Consider the following 26482-nt stretch of genomic DNA (forward strand, 5'->3'; position numbering starts at 1 on the left):
CAGACAGCATAATGAAGTTACAGGTATGGTTGTTTAGATCTTGTATCGAATATCCTCTGGCATCAGATCTGAAATGAATTGTATATGGCAACCAGAGAAACACTGTATCTGTCTGAATAACAGAAAAAGACAGAAGGAGCTTTGCTGTATCACCAACTTTAATCTGGACATACGGCAGGCAACCCAGTGAACCAGCCCCGTCACTTCATGCCTTCCTCTGTGTATCTCCCACAGCCTCCTCTATTCCCCCTCATCTGCTTTTCCTCTGTCCTTTCTGGACTGCCTTCGTGCCGTGAAGAGCTCTACAGTCACCCCGGCATTGCTGATCTCTCCACCAACAGTTTCTCGCCACCTTAGTCTATCTGAATGATTGTCTTGTCCACCATCTTCCACTGCTTAGCACGGTAATTTCTCTAGTGTCTTTCCGAACACACTGGAAGCTTTCTGGGCAAGTTTAAGGCTCCCTAGCTGTGATTCAGCAAGACCATAGGCAGGTGCTCTGATGCATGGGGGTATTAAGTCAAGCCACTGTTAGGATTTGCTGAGTGGAGACCTAGATACACTGCAGGCAACAGGCTTCTAGCACTTCTGAGCAGTGTATGATGTACTGCAGCGCGAGAAGAAGGAGAATGAGCCGTTAACCAAGATTCCCTTTGGAAGATGTGTAAGGCAGATTGGACCAAGGTCTTGAGGCAGTGTGAGGATAAAAAAAGCCCCTTGTCCCTTTTGCAAAGGCCCACGACTATAGTATTTTCTTGGGCACAAGAGGTTGCTACCTTGCCCCCAGCACCGCAGGCATCCTCAGCTGCCCTGCATGGCCTAGGATCATTATAATGATTTACACCAGCTACGGATCTGTCTTAAGTCTGTAGTTCTCAGGGTAAGTGGAGTTTTCCAATGAGGAGTTCAGCTTATATAGCTGACTCCCTGTTGGTTTCCCAGTGTGTGCTGTAAAATCCTTTTCTTTCACTGAACTTCCATTTCCTGTCTACCAGTGTCATCTATAAGGGCCTGCATGTAACTAGAACTAGACAGCTCTATCACAACAGGTAACACCGGAAAACTTATCTTCCTGCCTCTCTGTAGACGGTGAAGACAGAGAAAGATAAAAGCCTGCCAAGATCTTGAATATTCCACTTAGCAGTCCCTATGAACACATGAAGTTGCATTTCAATGGTATTGTCTGCATAAATCTGGTACGGCTACAGGGAGAGTGCTATCTTAGAGACTGACGCTGACCTGCCTAATATTAAATAGGGTAATCCCAGTCGGTCCGTGTGTCCATAGCGGCTGAAATTTTGTTCCATATTAAAACTTGAAAAGGGATAAGGATTTTACTTTAGAGAGCCACAGTGTATCTGTGCATATGTTTTACCTAATGCCATTAATCCCCAAGGTCCCCTGAACACACTGCAGACCTCATCAATAGGTCTTTGGTGCGGAAGGTGACGTGTAAATATAAAATATCACCATTGGCCTATTTGTAACAATGCAATGGAGCATTAAAACTTGGGTTAAAGTTTCTGAATATGATTTTGGTCAGCATGTTAAAGGCGCTGGGTCATTGCTTTGATAGCTCTGACTGTGAATTGCTCAGGTCTGCTCAAGCATGCAACCCCTTCTCGAGCCACTCTCTGTTCGTGACAGGCCCACAAACCACCAATTTCAGCCTTCGGCTCACAACTCCTCCAGCTAGACCGCTCAGAGGCCGGCAGGTCTCATGCTGCTCCGTTCCCCACAGACAAGATCCAGGCGCCTGCCATTTGCTGAGGCCTTGTGAGCTTGTGTCAAGACTTGTCATACTGTACAGTTCCTGGACCAATTTATGCCAGCTGAGCATTTGGCCCTCTGACCTCACTCAGCCCTGGCTGAGCCAAGATCATTTCTCCCTCCACCATGACAGAGGGCTGTAAGGAGGCAAAAAGGAGAGATGTGTGCAAAACCAGAGCAGCGGCCAGGCTTTCCGGTAGCAGCTTTTAGCGTAGACTAAGTTAGTGCTTTTCCCCTCGCTATCTCCCAGCGTGCGTGAGTAGTACCTTGGATGGGATTTGTCCTCCACAGAGGTGTCTCCTTTGTCTTGGTGCTGTGTTTGCAGCTGCTTTACTCAGTGACGAGGAGTGATCACGGGGCAAGTTGTGGCCCCTTTGAGGCAGGAATTACAGCAATGGGTCACGACTGACCGGCACCTCGATCGAGCCTGGCTGGGCACTGCTGAGGGCAGTGCTGTGTCTCAGAAAGCTAGATAAGCTGGAAGAGTTTGGAGAACCCTAAGAGTAGGTAAAAGAAAATCCTATTAAATCATTGCTTTTCAAAGAACCTACCCTGGAGCTAGCTAACTGATCCTTTTAGATCTTTTCTAAGTCAGATAAGAAAAATAACCTGGCAGTAGTCATCAAAGGCAGAATGATGCATAAAAAGTCCATTGCGTAGAGCCCCTGGAATCAAAGGCAGAAGGTTTTCAGACATGACTGATGGGACTCAAGAGCACCAGCCCCATGGAAATTTCCACTCCTTTCCTGTTTGTAGGAAGCGAGGTTTGCACTACCCCTTTTTACTAAGAGTTGCTCTTCCCGTTGATATCAAATATCTCCTGCCTTCCCCATCTTGCACTGTGACTCATTTCCAGGGTGGTGGAGATGCAGAAAGGAACAGAATGGCATTCAAATGGATAATCAATCATTTGTTATTATTTCAGCTCAGTAGGAAACAAGTGAAGGCTGCATTAGAGTGAAAGACAAGGATCTTTCCTTATCCTTATGTTCCTTCCCTGAACTGTTGGAGACAGACAACTGGTCTGGACAGAGGGGTGAGCTAAGCTAGATTGGCTACTCTTATGTTCTTCCTTTTCCCGAGGATGATAAAAATATCCAACAACTAGATGGTGCTTTAAAGTACTACCTAGCCCTTACTCTACCACTTGGGGCAGATAAAAGGGGTAGGTATCACTATCTCCATTCTACACTCTGGGAAAATGAGATAAAAAAGTTTTATGAGATGCTGTATTCCCTAAAAGAGGTATGAACAGCAACCCACTAGCTGGGTCTTAGCTGTGGGCATGTATCTAAGCAATAGCTGAGTCGCAACCTGCAAGGGAAGACCTCTCATTGAAGGCCTAAGGATGAGATATGAAAGAAAAGACAGGACAGAGCAGCAGAAATGGGAGCTGTGCAAACACAAGGCGCTGCCATAGGATTCCGCCCATGTCTTGCCAAAATGCCCATAAGCCAGAGATCTTGTCTATTTTGCCATATGTCACACACTATAAATAAATCAGTTTGGTTTTGGCTGCCTGCTATTCCTCTTATTTTAATCTCTGGTGTATCTTTCCATGTATAATTAAGAGTCAAGCACCTGGAGGAGAGGGAAAATCGTTAAATGACCTGCTGGCATTTCCTCTGAACAGAAACTACATCTGCCACTCGAGAGGTTGGAGAAAGTTGTGGAAAAAAGAGAAATACAAATAAGGAGGAGAAGCTACGCCTCCAGGTTGGAATACAAAGATAAGCAAGCAGTTATCTTTCGACTCCATTTTCTGCCTGTTTGGCGCTCAGTTCCAAAACCACCTCTGCAGTAAAATACACCGTTAGTGAGGAGAACAGCAGGGATGCCCAGGAGGAAGTGGTTACGGATAAATGTCCATGCTCTCCTTCCCTCCAAGACATCGATACAAGGGGGCTAGCTGGTCACCGAGCAATCTGCAGATCACTGTGGGACTCCACTCCTTCTTCGTGGTTGTGCTGGGAGAATGGAGTTATCCACCCCCAACCTGAGGACAGGGTCTCTGGAGGTGACCTGGCTGTGGTTGCTGGGGTGTCTGGGCAGGCCTGTGAGGGGTTCACGGTGTCTCTCAAGGATGTGGCATGCACATGAGGCTCAATAACGCAGGGTATATATGTCAAGCCCTACATTGTTAGCCCAGAAAAAAAACACTATTAGTGGCGCCTATAGCATTTACCAGGACTCTCTCCCTGCTTTAGTTTGAGTTATAGCCACACCAGAGTTCCTATATCATTGCTGTTATAGGGGGGCTTGAATCCTTACTTAAGGTCCACACTGAAAGGGAAAAAGGTTGAGGAAAGGCATTCATAGTGCTGGTGTCCCAGATATCAAGGGCGATAAATGCGATGACCCGCCTCTGAGGAGCTTTCTTGCTCCTGCCCTCAAAGGCTTGCACGTTGGCCTGAGCTTCAGTGGATTTTCAAGAAAAAGGAAGAGGAATAGCCAAATCAGTTGTGGATAGATAGGCAGGATTCATCTCACCTCATGGCAGACGTCTGTATTGTAGGTGTCTCCTTCAGAGCTGTCCTTCCTACCTTCTCTTTATAGTCAACGAGGCAAAGGAGGCCATGTTTCACTAGTAAGATGTGGATGCTGAATTAAAGAGTAAAGGAGTCAGGCTCTGAGAACTCCTGTTTCTCTCCCCTGAGGAGAAAGGAAGCCTGGGGGCTTGCTCACGTGCAGGAGCTGGCTGGGTAGACATCTAGATCCAATCAGACGAAACTCACTGCTTCAGCCTCTAATCACGCCACACTTCTGCAGGAACTGCAGCAGCCGAACTACTACTCGGAAAAAAAGAGCTGCTGGGTTTAGCAGGCGACAGCTAAAGTCTTGCTGGCAATGTTGCAATGGTGTTCGAACCAGCCTACGCAGCACAGTGCAGTCCTACAGTGCCTTGAGCTGGCACAGTCCAGCCTGCAGGAGAGACCAGGAAGAAGAAGCTGCAGCGGCTGTTCGGGACTAAGTGCCGTTAGCGTCTAGCACCTAACATGATCCAAAGCAGAGGTTTGCTTTTAAATGACAGTTCTTGCCCAGAGAGGCTTGTAAAGTCTCCTTCGCTGGAGATATTCAAAACCCGTCTGGATGTGATCCTGGGAAATATGCTCTAGAGCACCCTGCTTGAGCAGGGGGGTCGGACTAGATGATCTCCAGAGGTCCCTTCCAACCTAAACCATTCCGTGATTCTGTGATTCTTCAAAACAGAAAGTTTTCTTCAGGAAGGGTTAACTTTTTACATTTCTCAACCACCATTTTAAGTGCATTTTGGAAATTTTTGACATGTCCTACCTCACCATTTTCTCCCCTCAAAATTATCATGAGTAATTATCAATTTCAAAAGCTTTCCTGATGTTTTTCAAAGGGGAAAAAAATCAAAATGAAACGTTTTAGTTTGAATTATTATGTAGAACATAAAAACATTGAGATTTTGTAAAAAAAAATTGAGAATGTGTCCACATTTCGACATCTTCATTTTGTGAACATTTTCTGAGTGTTACTTCCAGGAAAATGATGATATTTTGGCTTTTAATTCTAGTTTCAGGAATAAGCAACAACTGAAATAAGAAAATTTCCTGAGATAGGGAAATTCTGGTATGAATTATATTCATACACATGTATATTTATGACTGAACAAACTACTGTAGAGAAAGCCATAGTTTGATTTGCGTAATGACCCTTGCAAACACTATTGAGAGATCTAGCATGTTGATAGGTAATTGAAATCAAATAATGACAATTGTCCATCATTCATAACATATTCCAACATTATTTTAAACGAGTACACCCAAGACACTCTTTCAGGAAGTAGCTAATACTTAGAAATGGAACAATTTTTGCTCTCATGATGTGCAAGGATTCAGGGTAAACTTCATCCTTAAAAGAGTCAGAGGGTGCTTTCCTTAATCTGTTTTCCTATTATGTGATGCTTATCGGGGCACTTCTAGATCTCTCCTCAGGAGCGTAAATGAGGGAAATGGCAATTAGTTTGCCTACAGCATCCTTATTAAAGCCTAATTTTTTTCTTTATTCAGTAGAAGTTTTGCCCAAGGTTGTCCCAGGTCTTCCCGTAAAACAGTACTGGTTTAGCAGTGAAGCCTGGAAGGATTTAGAGGACAGAACCAGTGAAATCTGTTAAATCACAAAAGGGTTAGCTGAACCTTTAAGTTTAGCACCCTTTTAACCCTGTGGCAGATCTTACCTCCCTTGGACAATGGCAAACACCTCCATTGACTCCAACGGAATTTCTCATAGGGCTCGTCTGCCCATGGAAAGTTCATCTCTAAGTGCGTGACTTGAATGTCGATCAACCTTTAGCATTCCCTGAAAAGAAGCCTCTGATTTTGAAGAAAAGTGGCTATGATTTGAACTAGCTTAACTCACTTTGCAACCAACAGAAGGTAAATAACATTACTGCTGGACAAAAGTGCCTACAGGGATTTAATGCAATTTAATTAGTCTACTTTGAGGTGACATCAGACTCTCTTTCCTGCATTCAAGTGTGTGCCTTTGCAGACTTCCATCATCCCCAGCTGAGGAAGCAGCTGAGAAACCAGCCCTTCCCCTCTGTTTAGATTAAGGTGTTCCCTCCAACACATCGGGGGACCCTTAAACCTGCCCCATGTTTCAGAGGAGATTCCGTAATCTCAGATTATTAGCTTCAGGAGGCAAAAGGTCTGAGTTCGTCTGAACTGAGCTGTGGGATCAGCCACGTCATGTTATGCTGAGTGTTGTCTTTTAATGGAAACTGCAATGCATGGGCACTAGCTTATCCAAAGCGACGCTTTGTCGGAACTGTCGAGCAACCTGTTGTTCATTAAAAGATGTGTCTATGGATCAGGATCTTCCTCTCTGATTTCACACCAGAGGTCGAGCTCTTCCTGGGTGATCATGCTACCAGGTCAGGGAGGTGTCTATCTGCTTTCAGTCTGGAGGGGGGTTAAGCTGAGGAACATGCTCCAGCCGTTTCTGACTAAACGATTTAATATTTATTTCACTTCATTTATTTAATATTTATTCAGTAATTAAATAATAAATGCTGTATGCAGGGCAGAGTTGTGACTCTAGGGGAACACAGGTGGGAATTTGAGCTGATAGCAGCTCCAAGTGGAAGGATTTCTGGGCCAGAGGTTAGGGTTCTGTATGCAGAAATTGAGCATTCAGCTCTCCCCTGATACCTTTCTCAGGGTGCTACAGGAAAATGCTTGGTGAATGCTCCTGCTCTGCCTTTTGAGTTTGTGCCGTGGCCTGGCTGAGGCTTACCATGTGTTGGTCCCCGCAGACTAGTGTGACAGCACTTCCCTCTGTCCCCTCTACCCTTGTAGAGCAACAGACACAAGATTGCCCCGTGGGACAAGGATTCACAAGGGCCTGATGTTGCTTATCACAGCTGCATGGAAGCACACGGGCTGAAAGGACCACATGACGCTCTAGTCCAACCTCCTGCTCAAAGCATGCTCAATACTGAATTCAGATCAGCTTATCCAGTTGTCCTATGACTAGCAGAGCTGCAAGAAAATGGGATAGGTACCCTATATTTAGGATCCAGTTCAACTTTCTCTGAGAGAGCATCTCTCCCTCTTGCTGCCTTCCAAGCAACTATGCTTTTTATTAAGGAGATGGCCTGGCTCCAGCAGTGTGCTCTTTACGAGTAGACACTTACCCTGGGGGAGCCAGGATCGGCCTGAACAAAACTTCTTTCAGGACTGGGGTCTGAGCATGCACTGCTTTTCTGCTCTTCCGGAAGACATCGCTCCCTTTTTGGAACTTTCCTGTGGAGGAAACACTGCAGTCCAATATTTTCTTCTAGCTTAGAAAAACCCATGCATGAAAAAAATTAGATGGGAATGACTGCCTTGGCTCCTGGGGTAATGCTTTTGGGATCCACTTGAGGGAAAGAGAAAAGGAATCCGTGTGTGTGTGGAAATCTTCCAGTGGAAAGGGCCCTGTTCCCCAAAAGGGTTAATGCAACCTCTCTTTCTCCCCAATAGCTTCACGGCCCTAACAGCTTTCATTGTGAAATGGGTGCAGGTGTGGGCTATGCTTTGTTGATCACAATCCCTTTTGCAGAGGAAGCTTTGAATATGTTTGACATAATCAGCTCACAGCCTTTGCCCGTACTCTTTCATAAACAGGCCATTTTCACATCCTTTTCATGGGATCCGACAAGCGGAAAAATAATTAATGTTACCTCAGCCTAACAGTGACCCAGCTTTGATTCAAAAAGACGGCATGTTGCATAAACTAACCATTTAATTGAGTGACAGAAAAAGCCCACATGTATCAATTCTGCCTCTGCGTATTATGATTACTGGGGCTTTGCAAGGATTGTGCTCCCTTGGTCATAAAGCAGAGCTTAAATTCAAGCCGATGAGGTGCTTTCAGAAGGACTGAGTGAGCATGAGCTAGGGATTATCCATGTTTATGGTGGCAGGACATGGGAGCAGGGGGAATATGTGGGTAGCCAGCCATCATAGTGCATGTTCAGGTTATGCCCAGAAGAGTAATTTTCCCTTGTGAATTGAGGCTAGCCAGATGTCACCCAACCAAAGGCCATTTTGGATGAGGAGGGCACCACATCAGCCCATGAGCTTGGGGCCAAAGACAAAATATGTATACTCCAGCTAGGGCTACACCTGGTATAAGGAGGACAAAGTCACCCTCGAGGTGACCTGCTAACAAGATATGTCCAAAATAATCTCAGATAAGTACAGATATCATCTTGAGGTAGCAATGGCTCCTCTAATGAATCATATTCTCTTGTGGTTGCAGAAAGGTAGCCACTGAGTTAAATGGGAACCAAACTAGGAGCCTCTACCACCATGAGTGTCTGTGGTCTGAGCTAATAAGAGAGCTTTGCAGTTTCGACTGGTAACATACCTGCAGAGCAGTGTGCATAGGAGCGCTTTAACACAAGCTCATTGGTTCTTCTTCTCCTGGATGAGGATGCCGTGCAGACCACGAGGTATCCCTTCCTCGCCACATCTGGGTGTAGGAGCAAACAGAACATCTTGGAATGGCTCTGGTCCCTCTTCTCAGGGCAGCAGTTGTGATGGTGCATGTGTCTTTTTAAAGGGAAGGACTCTTATAAAAGCAACCACGCAAACAGATAAAACCGGGTAGGTTAACATCCTGGCAACTCTTATAGCAGAGCAGTGTTACCAGAATTTCAAAGGGAAGACATCTGAAGCCAATGAAAGGAAAAGTTTTTCCACACAGGCACAGCTGGCCTATCAGACCCAGCCTATTAGATGTTACTGCTGTCCAAAACTTAGTGGATTTGAAAAGGAGATTAGCTATGTTGATGCCCACAGGGGTATCCAAAATCAAAACAGGCTTGATGGGAAGGGAAGAAGACTGAAATCCTTCTTCTCACAAAGCAGCAGATAATAAACAAGAGCTGGACTTTGGGTCTGATCCCAGCAAGGCAACAACTACGCTCCTAATCCATTTTACCTGTGGGGACATTAGGGTGCTCAGAGTCTGTCCTTTGGCTACTCCTTGTCTCTATAACACCACTGTGAAACAGGGGGAAGTAGCAGACTATGCCACGCCCCAGGTCCAAGTCCCTGGGACTTGCAAGCATTGACCAGGCTGCAGCGAACTCCTCCCAACACCAGCAGTGCTCTGAAGGAGCACTTGGGAATTTGCCTTTTACAGAAAAAACTCCTCCAAAGAAAGTATTTACCTTGGAGCATGCAGTCAGCACTCACTCAGTGACGAGTGCCTCCAGGTGAGTAGCAAGGCACGGAGGAAAAAGGCACCCATTTCTTTCTGCAACTAGCCAAAGATCAAGCTGTGTGCCTTTGGGTGGGATGACGTCCAGGCTCCACCCCTGCACACTGTATTTTGGGGTGCATTTACCCCAGGTTCTGACAGGCAGCTGCAGATCTGTGAAACCTCATGGTCTGTCTTTGACATCCGACGTTGGACAAGCAAAGGGAACGTCAACATCCTTCAGGGTGATCTGGGCTCAGGGTCACATAAAACAGGAGAGAGGTGCCATTCCACGTCCTCTTTTTCCCATCCACACTGCAGATGTTCAGCGTCTGCCTCAGTGCTCCTCCTGCACTGGATTTTCAGCTGATCAAACCTGAGTCACAAGTCTCCCCTTCTAGAAGTCCTTTCTGGGTTTTGGCTCAGCTACTGAAAGATCTCCTTTCCCTCTGGGGCCAGTTACCCTCCAGCAGAGCAATGATCTCACTGGAGCTGGATGAAACCGGAGGAGTCTGAGCCCTTGCGAAGAAAAAAACGGCCTGAAAAATGCTACCTTTGGAACCAAGTATTGAATGCATTGCCTTCCTTTGGCCTCCCCTCAGTAGTCTGGATACACATACCTGCAGGCAACCCTGCTTGCTTGCATGGAAGCAGAAAGGATTTTCCCCTTTAATGTAAGAAGGGAAAAAATTGTTCTTCTCAGTAGTCTGAAAAAGTGAGATACAGCAGTGCTGGGGCTGAAAAAGCACTTAGCAAGACAAACAGATCGATACTAATGAAGTACATTACTGAGGCTTTAGAAAAGTTACTGATTTGCTGATGTAAGTACTCCTGCGCATGCATCCTGTGTGCAGGCAGCGGATGTGGGTGAAATGAAGGCAGTGCATTTTTCACAGTTACAGAGCCTGAGAAAGCTACTAGAGAGATATCACATCAAAATCATGAGCAGCAGTTTGTCACTGAGATAATTTCAAGTGCCTTCACGATTAGGTCAGCTAAGAATAGTTACAAAAGCCACACTTCCTCAAAAAACTTTAGTGTTGTCACAGTAGGCCATGTTGTGATGTATTAAGGGTCTCTAACAAAGACTGATTTTTAAACAATCATAAACATTGGAGATGGAGGAGCTGGGGAACAACCAGTGAAGTCACCTGGCATTGCTGGTCCGTACTGCCCGTGGTTTCCAAAGCACTGCCTTATGCAGTCTGACACGTCTCAAACAGGAAGGGAGCTCTGTGCCATTTTCGTCTCCTAGTAGCTCCCGCAGTTAGCAGCCGCTCACTCTGGGGGCAGCTGGCAATGAATCCCACCGTGGGAGCCGAGATCCTGGTTTCTCTGCTGTCCAGAGTGCAACTCATGCAACTCCACGGAGGAGACCTCCACTGTGCATCTTCTCAAGGAAAAGCTTGATGGCACTGCAGGGAGCAGACCCAGGTATGGTAGCCCCAGCTCCCACAGCTGTGCTCAGCTGGGGCTGAGTGAGCTTTTCACGCCTTGGGGACCGACATGACATCTTCTGGCTTGCATCCCTATGTTCTCTGCAATGCCTACTGCTTTCAAAGTGAGCCTGCATAGGCAGCGGCTTTTGCTTCCTTGCTACTCGACTAGATATCTGTTCCCAGCATGGGCACATTGAGTGGTGAGCACCCCAAGTTTTGATCCCTAATATAAAAATACTCCTATGCTGCCGTCCTCTGAGCTGCTCTCCTCCCTTGCCAGGGGGGCATTGCCCAGAAGTCCTGTGAGTGACATGACTTCAAGAGGCTTGTGCTTTCTCTAGTGATTTCTGTGGGAAGGGAAAAGCCTGCAATGGGCACATTTTCTGTGGAGGCTGGGGTGCTCCCTGTTTACTCTAGAGAAGGTGGGCTGAATGAATATATTCATCATTAGAAGCAGAAAATTCTATGGTTTGTGGTGGGTCTTTTCTAACAGTCCTGGAGAAAGGTCTGGCCTGACAAGGGTTGTCTCTTGGACAGTTCTCCACTGGGCCACAGAGAGCAGCTACTGACCACAGACGTCACCAGTTATGTCCTTGGCCTCGGGCACTGATGGTCCCTGAGCTGAGAACTAAGGGCATAAAAATTAGTAGGTATTTCCCAGGCCCCCAGGTAGACAGCACAAAGCAGGTCTGAAGTGTTGCTGAGGAGAGGCACTGGATACATGCATCCTTTCATGTGGCGATGTTCAAAACATTTTGGGAGGAAACTATTCAGTCTTCAGCAACCCAAAAACTCTACGGTGACACAAAGGAAGGACTTGTTTAGATCCCCGTCTCAGTAGCTGCACCAGACAGACTAGAAAAAAGATAATCCTGCTGTTTCCGTGCCAGCTCAGGGAGAGCATGGTGTCTCGTATCTGATTCACCTTTACCAGGCCCTAACACACACAGCCTCCTCTATATCTCTCTATTTCATTTAGTCGGACACTGTATAATTCCCATTCATTTGTATTTGGGAAGCCAAAAGGCTACAGACTAGGATGTTTGTAAGTGCCTAACTTCACCCTCAGAGGAATAAAGTAGGAACAAAACAGGCGCTTCTGAGATATTTCTCTGAGGGAGAGACAGGTAAAATCTTGGCTCTGATGAAGTTTTATCACCAGCTAGAGCCAGAATGTGCTTTGAGACATGAACTGCACGAACCATCTGAGAGCGGTAGCATCACTTTCACCTTTATTTTGGAGGAGGCTACAGATTTCATGCCCTACAGGGATGGCAGCTTGCTCGAGGACTGATCCTGCCAGCTCTACTTACAATGAGTATTATTTTATTCTACAAACCTGCCTGTCTATTCCCGCAGGAGCACTGATAGAGTAGGATCCTCTTCAAGATGATTGTGTGCGTGGGGTGGGGAGATCAGCCCGTGGTAGAAGAGTTTTAATGTGAAATAAGATCAAACATCACTGCCACACCTCTACCTCTAGCAGTTTCAGCCTACACAAGAAAGGGAAACGTGCAAATGTGCAGAGTGCTACTTCTCATGCAACTTCTGGAAGCATGTAAAGAGAAAGGAGAAGAGAAGAGAAAGGCATATAACCACTTCCAAAGAGAAGGGAAGCGTAGAGTAGAGTAAAGAAAAAGAAGAAAAGAAAAGAAAAGAAAAGAAAAGAAAAGAAAAGAAAAGAAAAGAGAAAAAAATTTCCCAGCAGTGCATTGATGTCTAGAGTTGAAAAAGTATATTTGGCTCTGCTCTAACACCCATGGACCTAATTGGATTTACTGCCTGAGTGCAGGAAAATTTGAAAAGATTATGGAAAGAGAAAAGAATTCGAGGTTAACACATAAAGTACATTTCAATACAGGTGGTGGTGGGACAATTAGAAATGTAGTTAAGCTTTGGAAAATCTTTGTAAACCTGGAAGGGATTTAAGTCGGAATTTAATTTGGTGTAACTCATCATCACCAGTGCATTGTACCCAGCCCTGATTCTTTTAGACCAGCCAGATGCTGGAAACACGATGTGAACGGATGGATTCGGGGATATTCCTCCCTTCTGCTAAAACTCTTGAGGAGAGGGGAGGAAAGCACAGAGGACTTTCTGCCCCCACTGGCTTCTCTGAGGAGAAGCCCCTGGAGCGGATGAAAGGAGATTTTTCCTCTGCCTTCTGCTGGGCCATGGGCAGCCCCAAGCAGGTCTTGTCTGACAGCCTTGCCCCAGCCACCTTCCTATGATGTCCCCCGTTAACACGGAGTCCTGCCCCACTCACTGCCTTGCTACCTGGTAGGGCAAGGGGAAGTCATCACTGTTAGGGGCTTCGTTAGACCAGGAAGCACCAGGACCTAGCCTGGCCCTGTTGCATTGACCGGGAGTGTTTGTACCCACTCCTGCGGTTCATGTGTTCCTCCCAGACCCGGGGCCTTCGTTTTGCTCTCAATTGCACTGATGTAATCACGACTCACACTGATGGACTCCAAGGAGCAATGCTGTTGTAAAGCCCCTGTAAGTCAGAAGATAAACCTGCTTGCATCCTTCCAGTGAAACACAACTGCAACGACTCACTGCTTAACAAAGTCCTCTGTGGGCTGTTTCTCTTCCCTTGCTTGAGCAGCTTTTAACAATCAGACCTTTTGAATTATATTTCCTGGTGTCAATCAGTCAACCTGGGCCCAGTGTGGCTCCCTGTGCTGCTTTCAGAGCAAAGGAAATTGTAGGTACTATGAATAGCTAGACAGATCTAGGGTGATTTATATCAGCAGAAGGACTTGGCCTCATTCCTTCAATAATTAGAGAAACACAGTGGTTTTCCCTATGTGTTACAGTGAAAGAAAAAATACCTCTTCCATGAGCAATGAAATGAATGAACATTGGATGTTTGACATTGGATGCCTGATGAAATGAATGAATGTTTCTTATGGATTTGTCCTACCTGCGTTCAACTCCCAGTGCCAGGGCCAAGCTCTCTCCATGTCTCCCACCTCTCTGTCTAGGCAAGCAGCAGCAGTTGGTTTGAAGCTATATATGTGATGACTGGAAGCTGTGTTTCCCTGGTGGGGGCACTAATTTGGGTGTCTGACCTCCGAGCATTACGGTGGCTTTCATGACATTTGTAGTACTGCAGGGAGGGCATTCATCTGACCAAAATAGGTCTCCCCCCCCTCTATAGTCAGTGGAGATCTAGGAACTGATTTTTCTCATCTCATCTTGAAGAAGACTTCAAAAAATAAATCAGATGCATTGTACCTTGGAAGCACCGATTTCTCTTTCTCAGCTCTAAAGTGAAAAAGGCTGATTAGGTCAAATGTAGATGTCTGCACTGGCAACACCTGAAGTTGGTGGAACTAGTTCCACTCTCAGCAAAGGGTTGAGGAGTTTTGGTGAGGATCTGACTGCCAGACATATAGGTGGGCAGAGAGGGCAGGATGCAGCTCGCAGGTGAGACGCTGAACTGTACGTGTCTGCAGGCAGGTGTCTATAAGGGAGTGGGGTATCCAGTTCTTGTAATAAGCAGGGGAAATATGCTCTGCACAGCCAGAGGAGTCTAGAGAGTGAGTCACAGGTGAAACACCTGACGGGAAGTGAACCGGGACAAGTCCTCTGTTCTAAATCAACAGGATTTCCTCAGCTTTTTGAATCAGCAGCTGAGGATCTGCTCGTGGTGGTTTAGCCAGAGAAGAGACACTTTCCTGGTCAGTTCAGAGCTCATGCCTCCTCCTGCTTCCAGCATCCTTCCTGCAGCGGCATCAAGCATCACTTTCTGCTAGTGGAAACAGCTTGCCAGAGGCAAGAGGGAAACTGGCTTTCCTGCATCCGGGGCATTTCATCAAACTCTGGAGGTCAGGGGCTCACCCATCCAGCAGGAATTTGAGGAAAGAGCTCCCCCCACCAGGAACAGAGAGAGCAGAGGCACTCAGAGTGTTGCAGCAGCTCTGTGGAACTGCACAAGTGCAAGCAGCACGTGTTACACTGAGAACAAAGCTGCTGCTTGGAGAGAACTCAGGCTGGGTGGAATCAGATCGGTATCATTCCTGGATGCAAACGTGGTTGCACTAGGGGTATAGCAGGGAGCTGAACTGCTGTAATTAGACTATCAGATCTCCAGAGAAGGATTCAGCTCATAATGCATTTTATCCCCTTCTTCTAAGAGCATGGCGTGCAAACTAAACATTGCTACTGTAAAACCTGAACAGATTGTAGTGCATGGAAATGGGATTGCATCGCTCTTGTTCATCAGGAAGATGCCACAACTCCCAGCGGCTGGTATTATTTCTGGCAGGTTTAGCACATTTCCAGTTGTCCTATTGTTAATCCTCCCATAAGAACAGTGTTTACACACCCTTGGAAGAGAATCAGTCCTTGACCGTCCAGGTGACTCTTGGGGTTTGGAGAGAGGAAGATTAAATGTAACGGGCTTCCCTAGGCAGGAGCCTTGTTCCTCACAGCAGCGCCTGTGCTCCCACATAAAGCAGCTATGCATAAGGTTTAGGCAAGAGATGTCATGGTCCACCATGCTGTCCTGTAACAGCACTGAAGCAAGATGACTTTGGAGCCACCCCAGAGTGTTTCAGATTGGCTTAGGAGGAAAAGGAGAGTCTTGTGACGGAGGCTTTGGGAAATACAGATATGATGCCCAACTCTGCTATGGCACCGTGTTACATTTAGCAAATCATTTTCTCATCGTGTGCCTTTATCCCTGGCTGTAAAATGAGGCCAGTAACACTTTTTTGGTGTTACTTGTCTTTTTGGATAGTCTCCTTTCCAAGGCTGGAAATGATGTTTCACACTGTGATAAAAGCTGCTTTTTGGAAAGAAACAATGTACAGAGTTATGATAAATGACCTTTAACATTCATGATGTGTACATTGCTCTAGTATTCCCACTGCTCACATACTCCCCACCTGAGACAGTGAAAATAAATACACTCCCCCGTTCAATTATAATAAACACATTCCCTGATTCTTTCAGGGTCTCCTTGGTTTCTTGTCCACTTACTTCCCTGCCATGCTGCAAAAGATAGACTGCAAACGTTGGAGAGGAAAAAGACAGTTTATTTTTCCCCTCACTAAAGTATGAAGAGCCTACGTCACAGCTTTTATTATCTTCTGACAACACCCCTAAATTTTGAGAAATACTTGACTTGAAGTATTAAAATATCTGATTTTTGGACCTGATTTGGAGAAAAGCAAGAACCAGAGGAGGTGCTTGTCTTACTTTTATGCTGGTCTCTAACATCTGCTTTGGTGGCTCCATGGAGTCAGGATGCTGGAAGAGACAGGCAGACAGTCTGGGCCAGCGTGAAACCCACAGTCCTATTTTAACATCGACACTGCAGCAGTTGTGATGCGTTAGAGAGAGGGAAGGCATCCCCTAGCCCAAAGCACACCCAAATCCATGTCATGATGCAGCTCTGGCGCTCATGCAGAGCAAAGAGCAGCAACAGCCCCAGCCCCAGCCAAGTTTGGCCAACTTTCTGCCACCAAGACTTCCGATGGTTTTGATGCTACTGATCAAATAATGATGTGGGCTTGTGGTTTCCGAACTATTGCCCCAGCTGCTGGGGACGGCTTATGGCGCAGGCTGCCGTGGAGCTGCTACATGCAAGGGACGGCTCTTCTTTGCGTGCCCATGGGAACTGCAGGGCACCGCAGAGCTCACCCCCACAGTCAAGCTGCCCTTTGCAAACAGCTTTCTATGTGAGAAATGCACAGCAGTCCGGACATGTCAGAAACAACAATATATCCCTGCAAAATCAAAAGCCTTATGAGCAGTTCTTGCACCAGGAAAGAGGGAACACATGTGACATATAAATCGTGTTGCGCCTCTGGAAGGCGCCTACACTGCTGAGGGCAGTGTATGAACAGGAATAAAATAAGTGGAGTAAAATACCTTATCAAGCCTTCCTGTCCCACGTCAGAGAAATTCCATGCTGAAATGGCTCTCCCTGGAGCTGAATGAACCAAAGCAAGGCTGGGATGGTGCTCCATGGAAGAAGGAAACACTATGTCTGTGTTGCAAGGCCTATGTCTTGCTTTGATAATTGTTTGGACTTCTCAGTCCCTGATAGCCTCAGCGCTGCTTGTAAGACCACACATGACAGATGCTGCCTCTCTGCAGAAATGCTTGCATCCTTGCCCTGGGAGAGGTCTACAAGCTTGGCCCAAGTGAGCTTTCTAGGCTCCCTCTGCATTGGATGGAGAGAATTGGGCACCTCCAGAGAGCAACTCAGTTGCCCTTATTTCACCAGTTATTTTTGGAGCGAGAAGTGCTGTGGTCAAACCGAGTATTTTCAGTGCTCATTTGAATCAATAGGAGTTGACAGAGCTCTGCATCTCCCTGTATTAAGACGGAAATTTGAAATGCTGCTTTCAGCTGCACTGGTATATATGTAGGAACATAAAATGGCTCTGCTGGATCAGACAAACTGTTGAACTCACTATCCTGACTCAAACAGTGCCAAAATACGGTTGCCTAGTGAAGACTGTAACTGTAGAGTAGTACTTCCCCAAAATACATTCCCACGCTCCAACGACTTGCAGTTCAGGGACTTTCCACCCAAAGATGGAGGCCTTTGCTTTTCCTAACCTCTGCTGGATGTTCTTTCTATGGGCTTTTGCCTCCCCACGAGCTTTCAGTATCCTGCAGCAAGGAGCTGCACTGTGTCCCTATGCCTCTGGTGAAGAGCCGCTGCCGCCTGTTGTCTGCTTTGAACCTGCTGCCTGGCAGCTTCGTTAGGAGGGGTTCGTTCCCCTCCTTATTGCCCTGGGAGAGAGAGTGAGTGGGTCCACCAAGACCACCAGGGGAGAAAATGAAAATATACTTTGGCCCAATTTGAAAATCATTCCCTTCGCCTGAGGAGGGCCCAGCCTGCTCCTGCTATGCGTTAGCTTTGACACCTCCGTGTTTCTGAGCTGAGGCTCTAACGCTGCCTATTCAAAGATACTTTCAATGACAGCGCTTACAAAAGCAGCAATACACACTAATCGTGTAGCCTCAAAGTAGTAGGGCAAGGCGTGAGTTGTGCCACCCTCTGAACTGGCCTGGGAGGGAAATGGCACAGTTCAGCGCCGCTATTTACTTTAATGAGATATAAAATCAGCACCACTTGAAGGGTCCAAGGGCAGATTAACCATTGGTCCTGACCTGATTTGTCACTGTTTATTGCTAGCATGGATCGGCTGCACGGTGAGAGATTTGCTTTGTCAATACATCCTGGACACAATGGACCGCTGGAAAGGGAAAATGATCCAAGGAGCCCATGTGGGTAGGGGAGATGGCTTCTGCTCTCCTACAGTAGCCAATTGCCTGGATCGGGCCCATGGTGTTTAATTCACAAATGTGCAATCTTTCTACTTCTACGTGTCCCGGGGCAGTCTCGTAAACACCACCTGAAGTATATCAGAGCCTGGCTGATTATGGGTCTGCTCCAAAGCCCTCTGAAGTCGGTGGGAGTCTTTCCCCTGACTTCACTGTGTTTGGGGCAGGCCCTGGATGAATATCCCTCAGGTTAGACAGTTTAATCATCCATTCAGCAATACACAAAGCAGATCACATACAGTTTTAGCCTGCATTGTATGGTGTTATGAAACGAGAAGATTATTTGATATGATTCAGAGATAGCTCAGCTATAAGGTAAAAAAAACCAACACCTTTGATGTTTTACATTACACTTCAGTTATTCCTTGAGGGGCATTTTCTCGTCACCTTACCCAGGTGAATATCACGCTTGGTAATTTGGTCAAAAACATTCCATCAATCTTCTTTTTAACAGAAGACGTTTGAGAAGGGGGAGTTCAGCTTGATGAAGATTCCTGCCAAAAAGAAGGAAAAAGAAAAGATAAATCCTTTTTTTTTTCTTTCAACAGCGAAAAAAAATGGGAACAAAAATCTGCTTCAGAGGGGTTTTCTAACAGGACAATGAAACTAGCCTTGTGGTTTTTTTGTTTTTGTTTTTTGGGTTTTTTTGCCAAAGCCTATGGAGAAACAATAATTTCACAACAATCGTAGTCTCCATCCGGCAAAGCTATTTCTGGCTGATGCATCAGCCATCCATGTTACCACCAGATAGGCCTGATTCTCACCTTGCCTTTCTTGGGTCAAGCTACAAAATGAAGCTTTGTCCCTTTTATTTTCTGGGATATCAGAATCAGACCAACGGGACTGACACCCGCAAATGAGCAGGGCAGGATTTAGGTCTGCCACAACTGAAGTCAGTTGGAATCTGCAAGGCTGTTGAGGCTTTACTTAGAGAAGTTTGACAAAGATTTTCTATTGCTAAGAAATACAAGGAGGACAAAGTCAAGACATCAGTAGAGCAGCTTCTTTGACTAGACCTACTGCTGCCTCTTTTGCTCTGTTTCTGCTGATTATGGAAAAAAGTCATCCCCAATGAATGTAACAAAGGTAATAAAATCTTCTGCATAGGCACAACGTTCTGTGACCGACTTGCATGGACTTTGTGAGCGATGGAGTAAATCAAAAGCCTCCTTCTTCAGAGGAGATGTAAACCCCAGTACATGGCCAGTGGCAGCAATTGAAATGCTATTTCCAAAAGAATTGGCGGGCGAGGAAACCCAGCGTGGAGCACTGTGTGGTGCCTCTCAAATCCCCTCCCACTGCCCCGCAATACAGCTCGTGTTGGAGGAGGCGAGGGGTGGGAGGGGGGTTAACTTTACTGGCACTAGAGTTTCCTTTGTTGATATGAGCTGGGTCTCCTCTAGGGGACTGGGTTGATCCAGCTGTACCGACAAAACCTTTGTAATGTGGAGCAGCTCAAGCGCAGACCTGCAGTAGGTGTCTGCCTCAACCTTTGCCGGCATGTCAATAAGGCCAGCGCTGAGCAAAGTTAAACGACCCCATGCTGGAGAGATGCCACACGTAGAAGCCAGTAAGCATCTATGTTACTGATCCGACATGTCTCTTGAAACAAAATGGACTGTGCTGCTTTTCAAGCGGGGACTGCCTTTTTGGGTAGTTGTGTGTGCAGTGCTCAGTTGAAAGAGCTGCAGTCCCTGGTACGGAGTCTCAGAGAGGACTAGCCAGTGCAAGGTCCAGAGGTACCAGTCAGTGGTGCTTGCAGTCCTGACTGGGACCATGAGTTCATACTAAGTGTGGCTATGCTGCATCAGTCTTGCCCAGCTGCTCTGGCAGCGACCAGCAGCAGATGCTTAGGAAGGGTGAGGACATCAAGCAAAGATGAGCCTTCCTGTGACTCAGTTTAGCTTCCAGCAGTCAGGGATTTGGGGGCTCTCAGCTGCTCCCAGAGAGGCCACTGTTCCCTCAAAGCCAGAGTAATTTTACAGGGTGATTCCTGTGGCTCCCAGAGCAGGGAGGAGGGAAGCTAAAGTCTGAGCCTCTCTCCAAGAGACAGACCTTTTCCTGCTGACATCCCTGGGACCAGGCTCTGCCCTCAGGTGCTGGTCTCAACCCGCTATGGCCTGAGCCAGGCTGGGAACGGGTTCATTGTCATGGAGAACTGCCCTGCCCATGCATGGCCTTGGCATTTACAGGGGAGTGGGGGCTCCCAGGGTGGGATCAGCGGACTAATTACCTTTGTCTTCCCCCTCCCTCAGTGGGGGAACCACAGTAAATCCAGAAAGCCCATGACAATAGCCCCGCTGCTTTTAAGTGTCTTTCATTAAGCTCAATCCTCTTGCCCTCCCTCTCCCAGGACTTGGGCGTTGCTAAAAGAAGAGTCTCTTTTCATGACAAAAGGAATCCTAAAAGGCTGCCATTAACTCATTCACTTGGCTGCTCTCTGCAGACTAGGTGTCTATTTGCTGAATGCTACTATCAAGTGTCCCTTGGGCAAGTTGCTTTAGCATGAACACACCAGCCTTTGGAGTGATGTGTCCACCCCTGACTGAAAGCCTCTGCCTCCCGCTGAGGACTCCCACTCACTTTCCCTGGAGGGAGCAGGGTTTGGTGCTAAGGGCAGGAGAGGTGCAGTGGGGACAGGAAGACCTGCCCAAGACTCCCTAGAGCCCAGCACGGTCCCCCAGGAGAGAGGCTGGGGCACTGTGGTGGGCAAATCCTTCCTGGGCCCTGCTCTGCCAGGTTCTGGCTACGCCAGGATCGCTGTGGCGGGAGAAGCTCCACTGAGGCACAGGATATTTGCTGAGAACAGATTGGCAGAGGCAGTCCACCAGGCAGTATTGGCAATGAAAGTTTAGCACTGATACAGGATCCCCAGGAGCAAAGACTTACAGGCACTCTCTGCAGAAACATACAGCTGATGGAAGTGGCAGAGCGTAAATTCCCAAACGATCTTCTGGGTAGAAGAACATCGGATGGAAACATGAAAGCCTCCCAGTGTGGCCTTGCTGCTTGCTAAAGTCTGACAACAGGCAAGTGGAGCAGGGAACGAGCGTAACAGTCACTTAGAAACACAAACAAGCAGTTCCTTGCTTACTTCTCCAAAGGACTACTTGCAGTCTTTTGAAGATAATGGGAACGTCGCCACTGCCTTTATATCAAACTCAGCAGTCCAAAATCCAAATAAAGCATGCTATTCAGCTTGAGTGGTTGAGCCCAAGCAGGACAAGACTGAACACCTTGCTTCTTGGCTTATGGCAATCTCCCCTTTCTCTCTCATTGTCACTATCACTGCATCACCTGCAATGCAATAAGATATGGAGAAAGTACCCCAAAGGCCAGGTAAAATAGATCTTTCCTGGGAAGCAGGGATGGGGATTAGGCAGTTGGTAGTCACAGAGCTGCCATCGGCTTACAAATGGTGGTTGGCCAGCACTGAGGAAAGTACTTGGTCCTGATCCCAAGCACGTGGAAGTCATCTGATACGTCGTCATACTTCATTATATTTTGGACCAGGCCAGTGGTCTGTCTTGCATCACCACCACACGTGTTATACAGGTAGCCAGTGAGGTGCTGAAATGCACTGCTGACAACACCGTTTTCTGAATAGCCAGCAGGGACGGCCTTACATTAAGTCAGATGCATATATGTTAAACAGCTGCAATTTCGTGCTTAACTTGATTATCGATGTTACATTCCCCTAGAGGACATTTATATTTATGCTATATGGCTAAACGCAGGACCCAATGAACAGCTTATGCAAATTGCAAGAATTGGGATTTATTGTTTTGCATAATGGATGCTATAGGATGGATTCTCCTTTCACAATGGCATGAATCAGAAAGGATTCTCAGGAGTGTCTGTTTACAGCAGACGGCTCATCATGGCCCACTAGATGTGGTGCGACTTCTGAACAAGCCTGTAATTTTAAGCAGGTGCAACCATATTCAAAAAACTGATTTGCAAAATGGATCAGGCCAACGCAGTCAAACTCCGTCTTAGCGCTTTCCTGCTAGCTGGCACCAAGCTGGAACCAGCCCCGCTTCTTTTACTTTTGGAAACTTTTATTATTTTTACTAAACCAGGCTGAAAAAGCACAGTTGTAATTCAGACCATCAGCAAAAACAAACAAACAAAGAAGCCCACAGTGCCCACTCTGCACAATGAGACTACAAGAGGCTGCAGATCAGCTCATATGCCTTTCCTTTGGGCTGGGAGCAGGTTTTTTTCTGTCTTACTGCACAGGTGAAATTGTTCACAAATCTATGCACCTTTTATCCCAAACCACGTGAAAACAAAACTTTTCTCCCACAGAGTTTAAAAATGCCTCAAACCTACTGAGGAACAAGCAGGCAAAAATCTAACAATTGTTAACATTTTATTCCCAACAGTTGCTGTTCAACCTGGAGAGTTTCATTAATACACTAACGAACAAAAACAAATAATAAACAAAAACAACAAAAAGAAGGGGAAATGAAGCAAAATAAAGTTTAACCAAGTTTAAACACATTATAAATAAGTACAGATCCAGAGCATAATTTACAAATATAAAACCACATAGAAACATATTTACAGAAGAGTTACATTACGTACAAATATGTATAAAAATACCCTGGTGTTTATTCTCTTGCTAAAGCTGCATGACTAGGATGTTATCTTTGGTACTAAGCTCAGGGAAAAAAGATTGTTGTACATAACATGGCCCTGATTGCACAATATATCATACACAGGAAGATCACAGCAACCCTCCATAGGCTTCAAGGAGGTTTTGGATGGGTATTTACCCAGAGTATCTACCCATGCATTGCATATTTCAAGATCAGGGCAGAAAACAAGGACTTACAGAGGCAATTGCTGGCAGAAGAACTTTTTTTAATACATTGTACAAGGCACTTCATAAGAAAGCTCTTCATTTTTTTTTCTGTTCTCCTCTAAGACTCACTGGATGTCTACACTTGGTTCTCACTGACACCACTTTATGGTTATATTTTTAAAACTTAACTCTACATTCAGGATTAAAAACCTCTGAAATCATTAATTCAGTTCACTTTCATTCTGCGGAATTTAGATGGCAAACCATCTAAAATTTTCCAGCATGGGGAAAAAACTTTGCATCTGCCTTCTGCTGGTGTTTATGGGGCTTTTTCATTCTAAAAGGTGAGAAGGTCTTGTCTTCCCGGAGGAACTCCTGGGAAGCGTCCACACTGAAATGCTGTCTGCAAAAGCATATGGTCCTCCGTGCTGCCAAACGCACCTGCATCTCCCGTTCCCTTTGCAGCACTTGCTGGCCGATTGCCCCAGCATCCTAGACCTCCGTTCCATCCCGGGTGTAGATGAGGCTGTTAACTGTGAAGTTGTAATAGTGGTTGTACTGGGCTCCCTGGCTGCTGCTGCTGGGATGGAAGGAGCTGTAGTAGGCAGGGGAAGGTCCCGCAACTCGCTGCAGCTGGTCTGGCGAAGGCACCTCCTGAGAAGAGCTGCTGGAAGGGGTGAAAGTGCCACTGCTCAGCTGTCCAGCAGAGAAGTTCCTGTGGTGCAGGTCACTGCCGAGACCCCCTGCCAGCCGACTGCTTCCACTACTCAGGGAGCTCATGCCACTGAAGAAGGTGCTGAGGCAGCTAGGGGTGGATGAAATGATACCGGAGGGAGAGGAGGTTTTTGGATGGTCCCTGGCAGAAGGCGATGGGTCCAGCTCTGGCGGCGGGCTGGTTCCACAGGGTTTGCCTGTGGCCGGGATGGGTCGCTCCTCCTCGGCCTTCAGGCCCCCGAGAGAGGAGGCTACAGATGTGGAAGCGGGCGCGTTGGGCTCAGAGCGCCGCTTGCGTTTGCGCCGGAAGTTCCCGTTGTCAAACATCTTCTCACAGTTGGGGTCTAAGGTCCAATAGTTTCCCTTCCCTGGTGCAAAACAGGAGAATGGAGAGAGAGAGAGTCAACTTCTGTGATGGTGAGCCCTACTGCTGACAAGATAAGCAACATCCGTCCCTTGTCCCCACTCCAAACCCTCGAGCGCACCTTGACAAGGACAGGCACAGCACCCAGCCCTCTGCTATACTCGCTCCTCCTCGCTCTGCCCTCCAGCAGAGGAATCCAAAACTGGCCCTAGGACACCATCAACCCTCGCGCCTTGGTGGATATCTCAGGGCGCGTGGAAGAGGAGAACCTCCCCACCACAGAGCCAAAACGTCCCGGGGAGGCACCTCGACCTCGGACCTGGCTGGTGGGGACGCGCCATGGCGGGGCTCCCCTCGCCACTTGCTGGGGGCACTTGCTGCCGCCCGCCTTGACCACGGCATGGGTGACAGTGGTGGCAAGGTGGGCCTGGCGGCAAGGTGGGCCTGCGACACGCAGGGTGCGGCTAGGTGCGACGAGACGGCGGGATGAACGGACGGCAGGATGACGGGACAGCGGGACCAACACCCATGACTGACTTGGAGGGGACACCGATGGCACCCGCTGTCCCTACACACAGCCCTGCCATGCCTGGCCCGGGGGGGGGGTCACCGAGCCCCTCACAGACCCCAGGCCGCCACGTCCCCTCCCTCCCTCTCCCCGCTGGACCCAACCGGTCCAGCGTCGCCACCACCCACAACCGGGCAGCAGCTCTGCCCCGGGGCCGGCACGGCCAGGCGAAGCCGTGAATCACGGCCGAGGGAGCCCGGCCTCGCCCAGCCGCCCTCAAACTCCCGCGAGGTGAGCCGCGAGGCGGCCGAGAAGCGCCCGCTCCCCTCACGCCGCCCGCGGCTTCCCGCCCTCCGCGCGGCGGCGGCGGCGCCCGCTCCCCTCACGCCGCCCGCGGCTTCCCGCCCTCCGCGCGGCGGCGGCGGCGCCCGCTCCCCTCACGCCGCCCGCGGCTTCCCGCCCTCCGCGCGGCGGCGGCCCCGCCCGGGCTCGGCGGCCTCACCGGGGTCGTCCTCGTCGCGGGGCACCTTGCGGAAGCAGTCGTTGAGGCTGAGGTTGTGGCGGATGCTGTTCTGCCAGCCGGCTTTGCTGCGCTTGTAGAAGGGGAAGTTCTCGGCCACGTACTGGTAGATGTGGCTGAGGGTGAGCTTCCGCTCGGGGGCGCTCTGGATGGCCATGGCGATGAGCGCCGAGTAGGAGTAAGGCGGCCGCACCAGCTTCAGCAGCTCCTCCTGGCTGGCCAGGCTGAGCCAGCTCAGCTCCGCGCCGCCCGCCGACGGCGACCCGGGTGCCGGCGGCGACCCCACCAGCTGCCCGCCCCGCGAGCAGCCGTACGAGGCCGGCGGCAGGAACGGCGCGGCGGCGGCGGCGGCGGCGCCGGCCGGGCCCTGCAGGTAGGGCGAGGGGCTGTTCATGCCCCACAGGTAACCGGCGTTGCCGGGCGCCCCGTAGTCGCCCAGCGCGTAACCTCCCGCCCGCTGCCCCGACGAGGCGGCGGCGGCGGCGGCGGCGGCGGCAGCAGCGGCGGCGGCGGCGGCGGCGGCGGCGCCGGGCGGGTGGAGGCTGGCTTGGGGGTAGACGCTGAAGTTCTCGCTGCAGTACACCGCCATGTCGGGGGCTTCCTGAGCGCTGCGCGGCTGCGGAGGCACCGGCGCGGCCGCCGGCGCCGAGGCTCGCGGCTGCGCCTGCTGCAACTCACCGGCGCTCATAATCCCTTGGCCATGCGGGGCGGCCGCCGCTCTCCACCCCCCCCCCCCCCCCCGCCGCCGCCCCGCCGCCGCTCGTCTCCTCCCGTCGTTTCTCCCTCCTCCTCCTCCTCCCCCCCCCGGGGTGGCCCCAGATCAAAAAATCCCAGGGGGCTGCAGCCGGGCGCCCTTATAGGCGCTGCCCGGCCGCCCGCGGCCGGGGCCGGCGCTGGGCGGGCAGAGCGCCGTGCGGGGAGCAGCCAGTAGCGCGGCTCGGCGCCGCGGGGGGGGGAGGCGCGGGGAGGAGGCGGAGGGTGGGGGGAGAGGCAAGGCCGGGCCCCAAAAACACAGACGGGGAGGCGGGGGGGAGGGACCGACGGCTCCGGGAGGCGCCAACGATTTGGCTCCGGGCTGGATGCGCCCCTGGCCCCCACGGGGGCGGAGGAAGGGAGGGGGGTGGAGGGTCCGCCGGCAGCGCGGGGGAGCGTCCTGAGCGTCCCCCGGTGCCCTGCGACCGACCCCCCCCCCCGGTGCCCCTCGAACCCCCTCGGTACCCTCGAACCGTCCCGGTGCCCCTCGACACCCCCCCCGGTGCCCCTCGAACCCCCCCCGGTGCCCCTCGAACCCCCCCCCGGTGCCCCTCGAACCGTCCCGGTGCCCCTC

General features: G+C 49.1%; 1 protein-coding gene across 1 annotated transcript; it reads right to left on the bottom strand.

Moving 5' to 3' along the window:
• Positions 1-22088: 22088 nt before the first annotated feature.
• On the bottom strand, positions 22089-25885 carry FOXI3 (forkhead box I3). Its single transcript, XM_068943735.1, has 2 exons — positions 25138-25885; positions 22089-24131 (listed from the first exon to the last, which is right to left on the bottom strand). The coding sequence occupies exons 1-2, from the start codon at positions 25841-25843 to the stop codon at positions 23542-23544; spliced, it is 1296 nt and encodes a 431-aa protein (XP_068799836.1). The 5' UTR covers positions 25844-25885; the 3' UTR covers positions 22089-23541.
• Between the last annotated feature and the right edge of the window lie 597 nt (positions 25886-26482).

Source organism: Struthio camelus, chromosome 4 (genome assembly GCF_040807025.1).
Source record: "Struthio camelus isolate bStrCam1 chromosome 4, bStrCam1.hap1, whole genome shotgun sequence".
In the NCBI taxonomy this organism is placed as follows: Eukaryota; Metazoa; Chordata; class Aves; order Struthioniformes; family Struthionidae; genus Struthio; species Struthio camelus.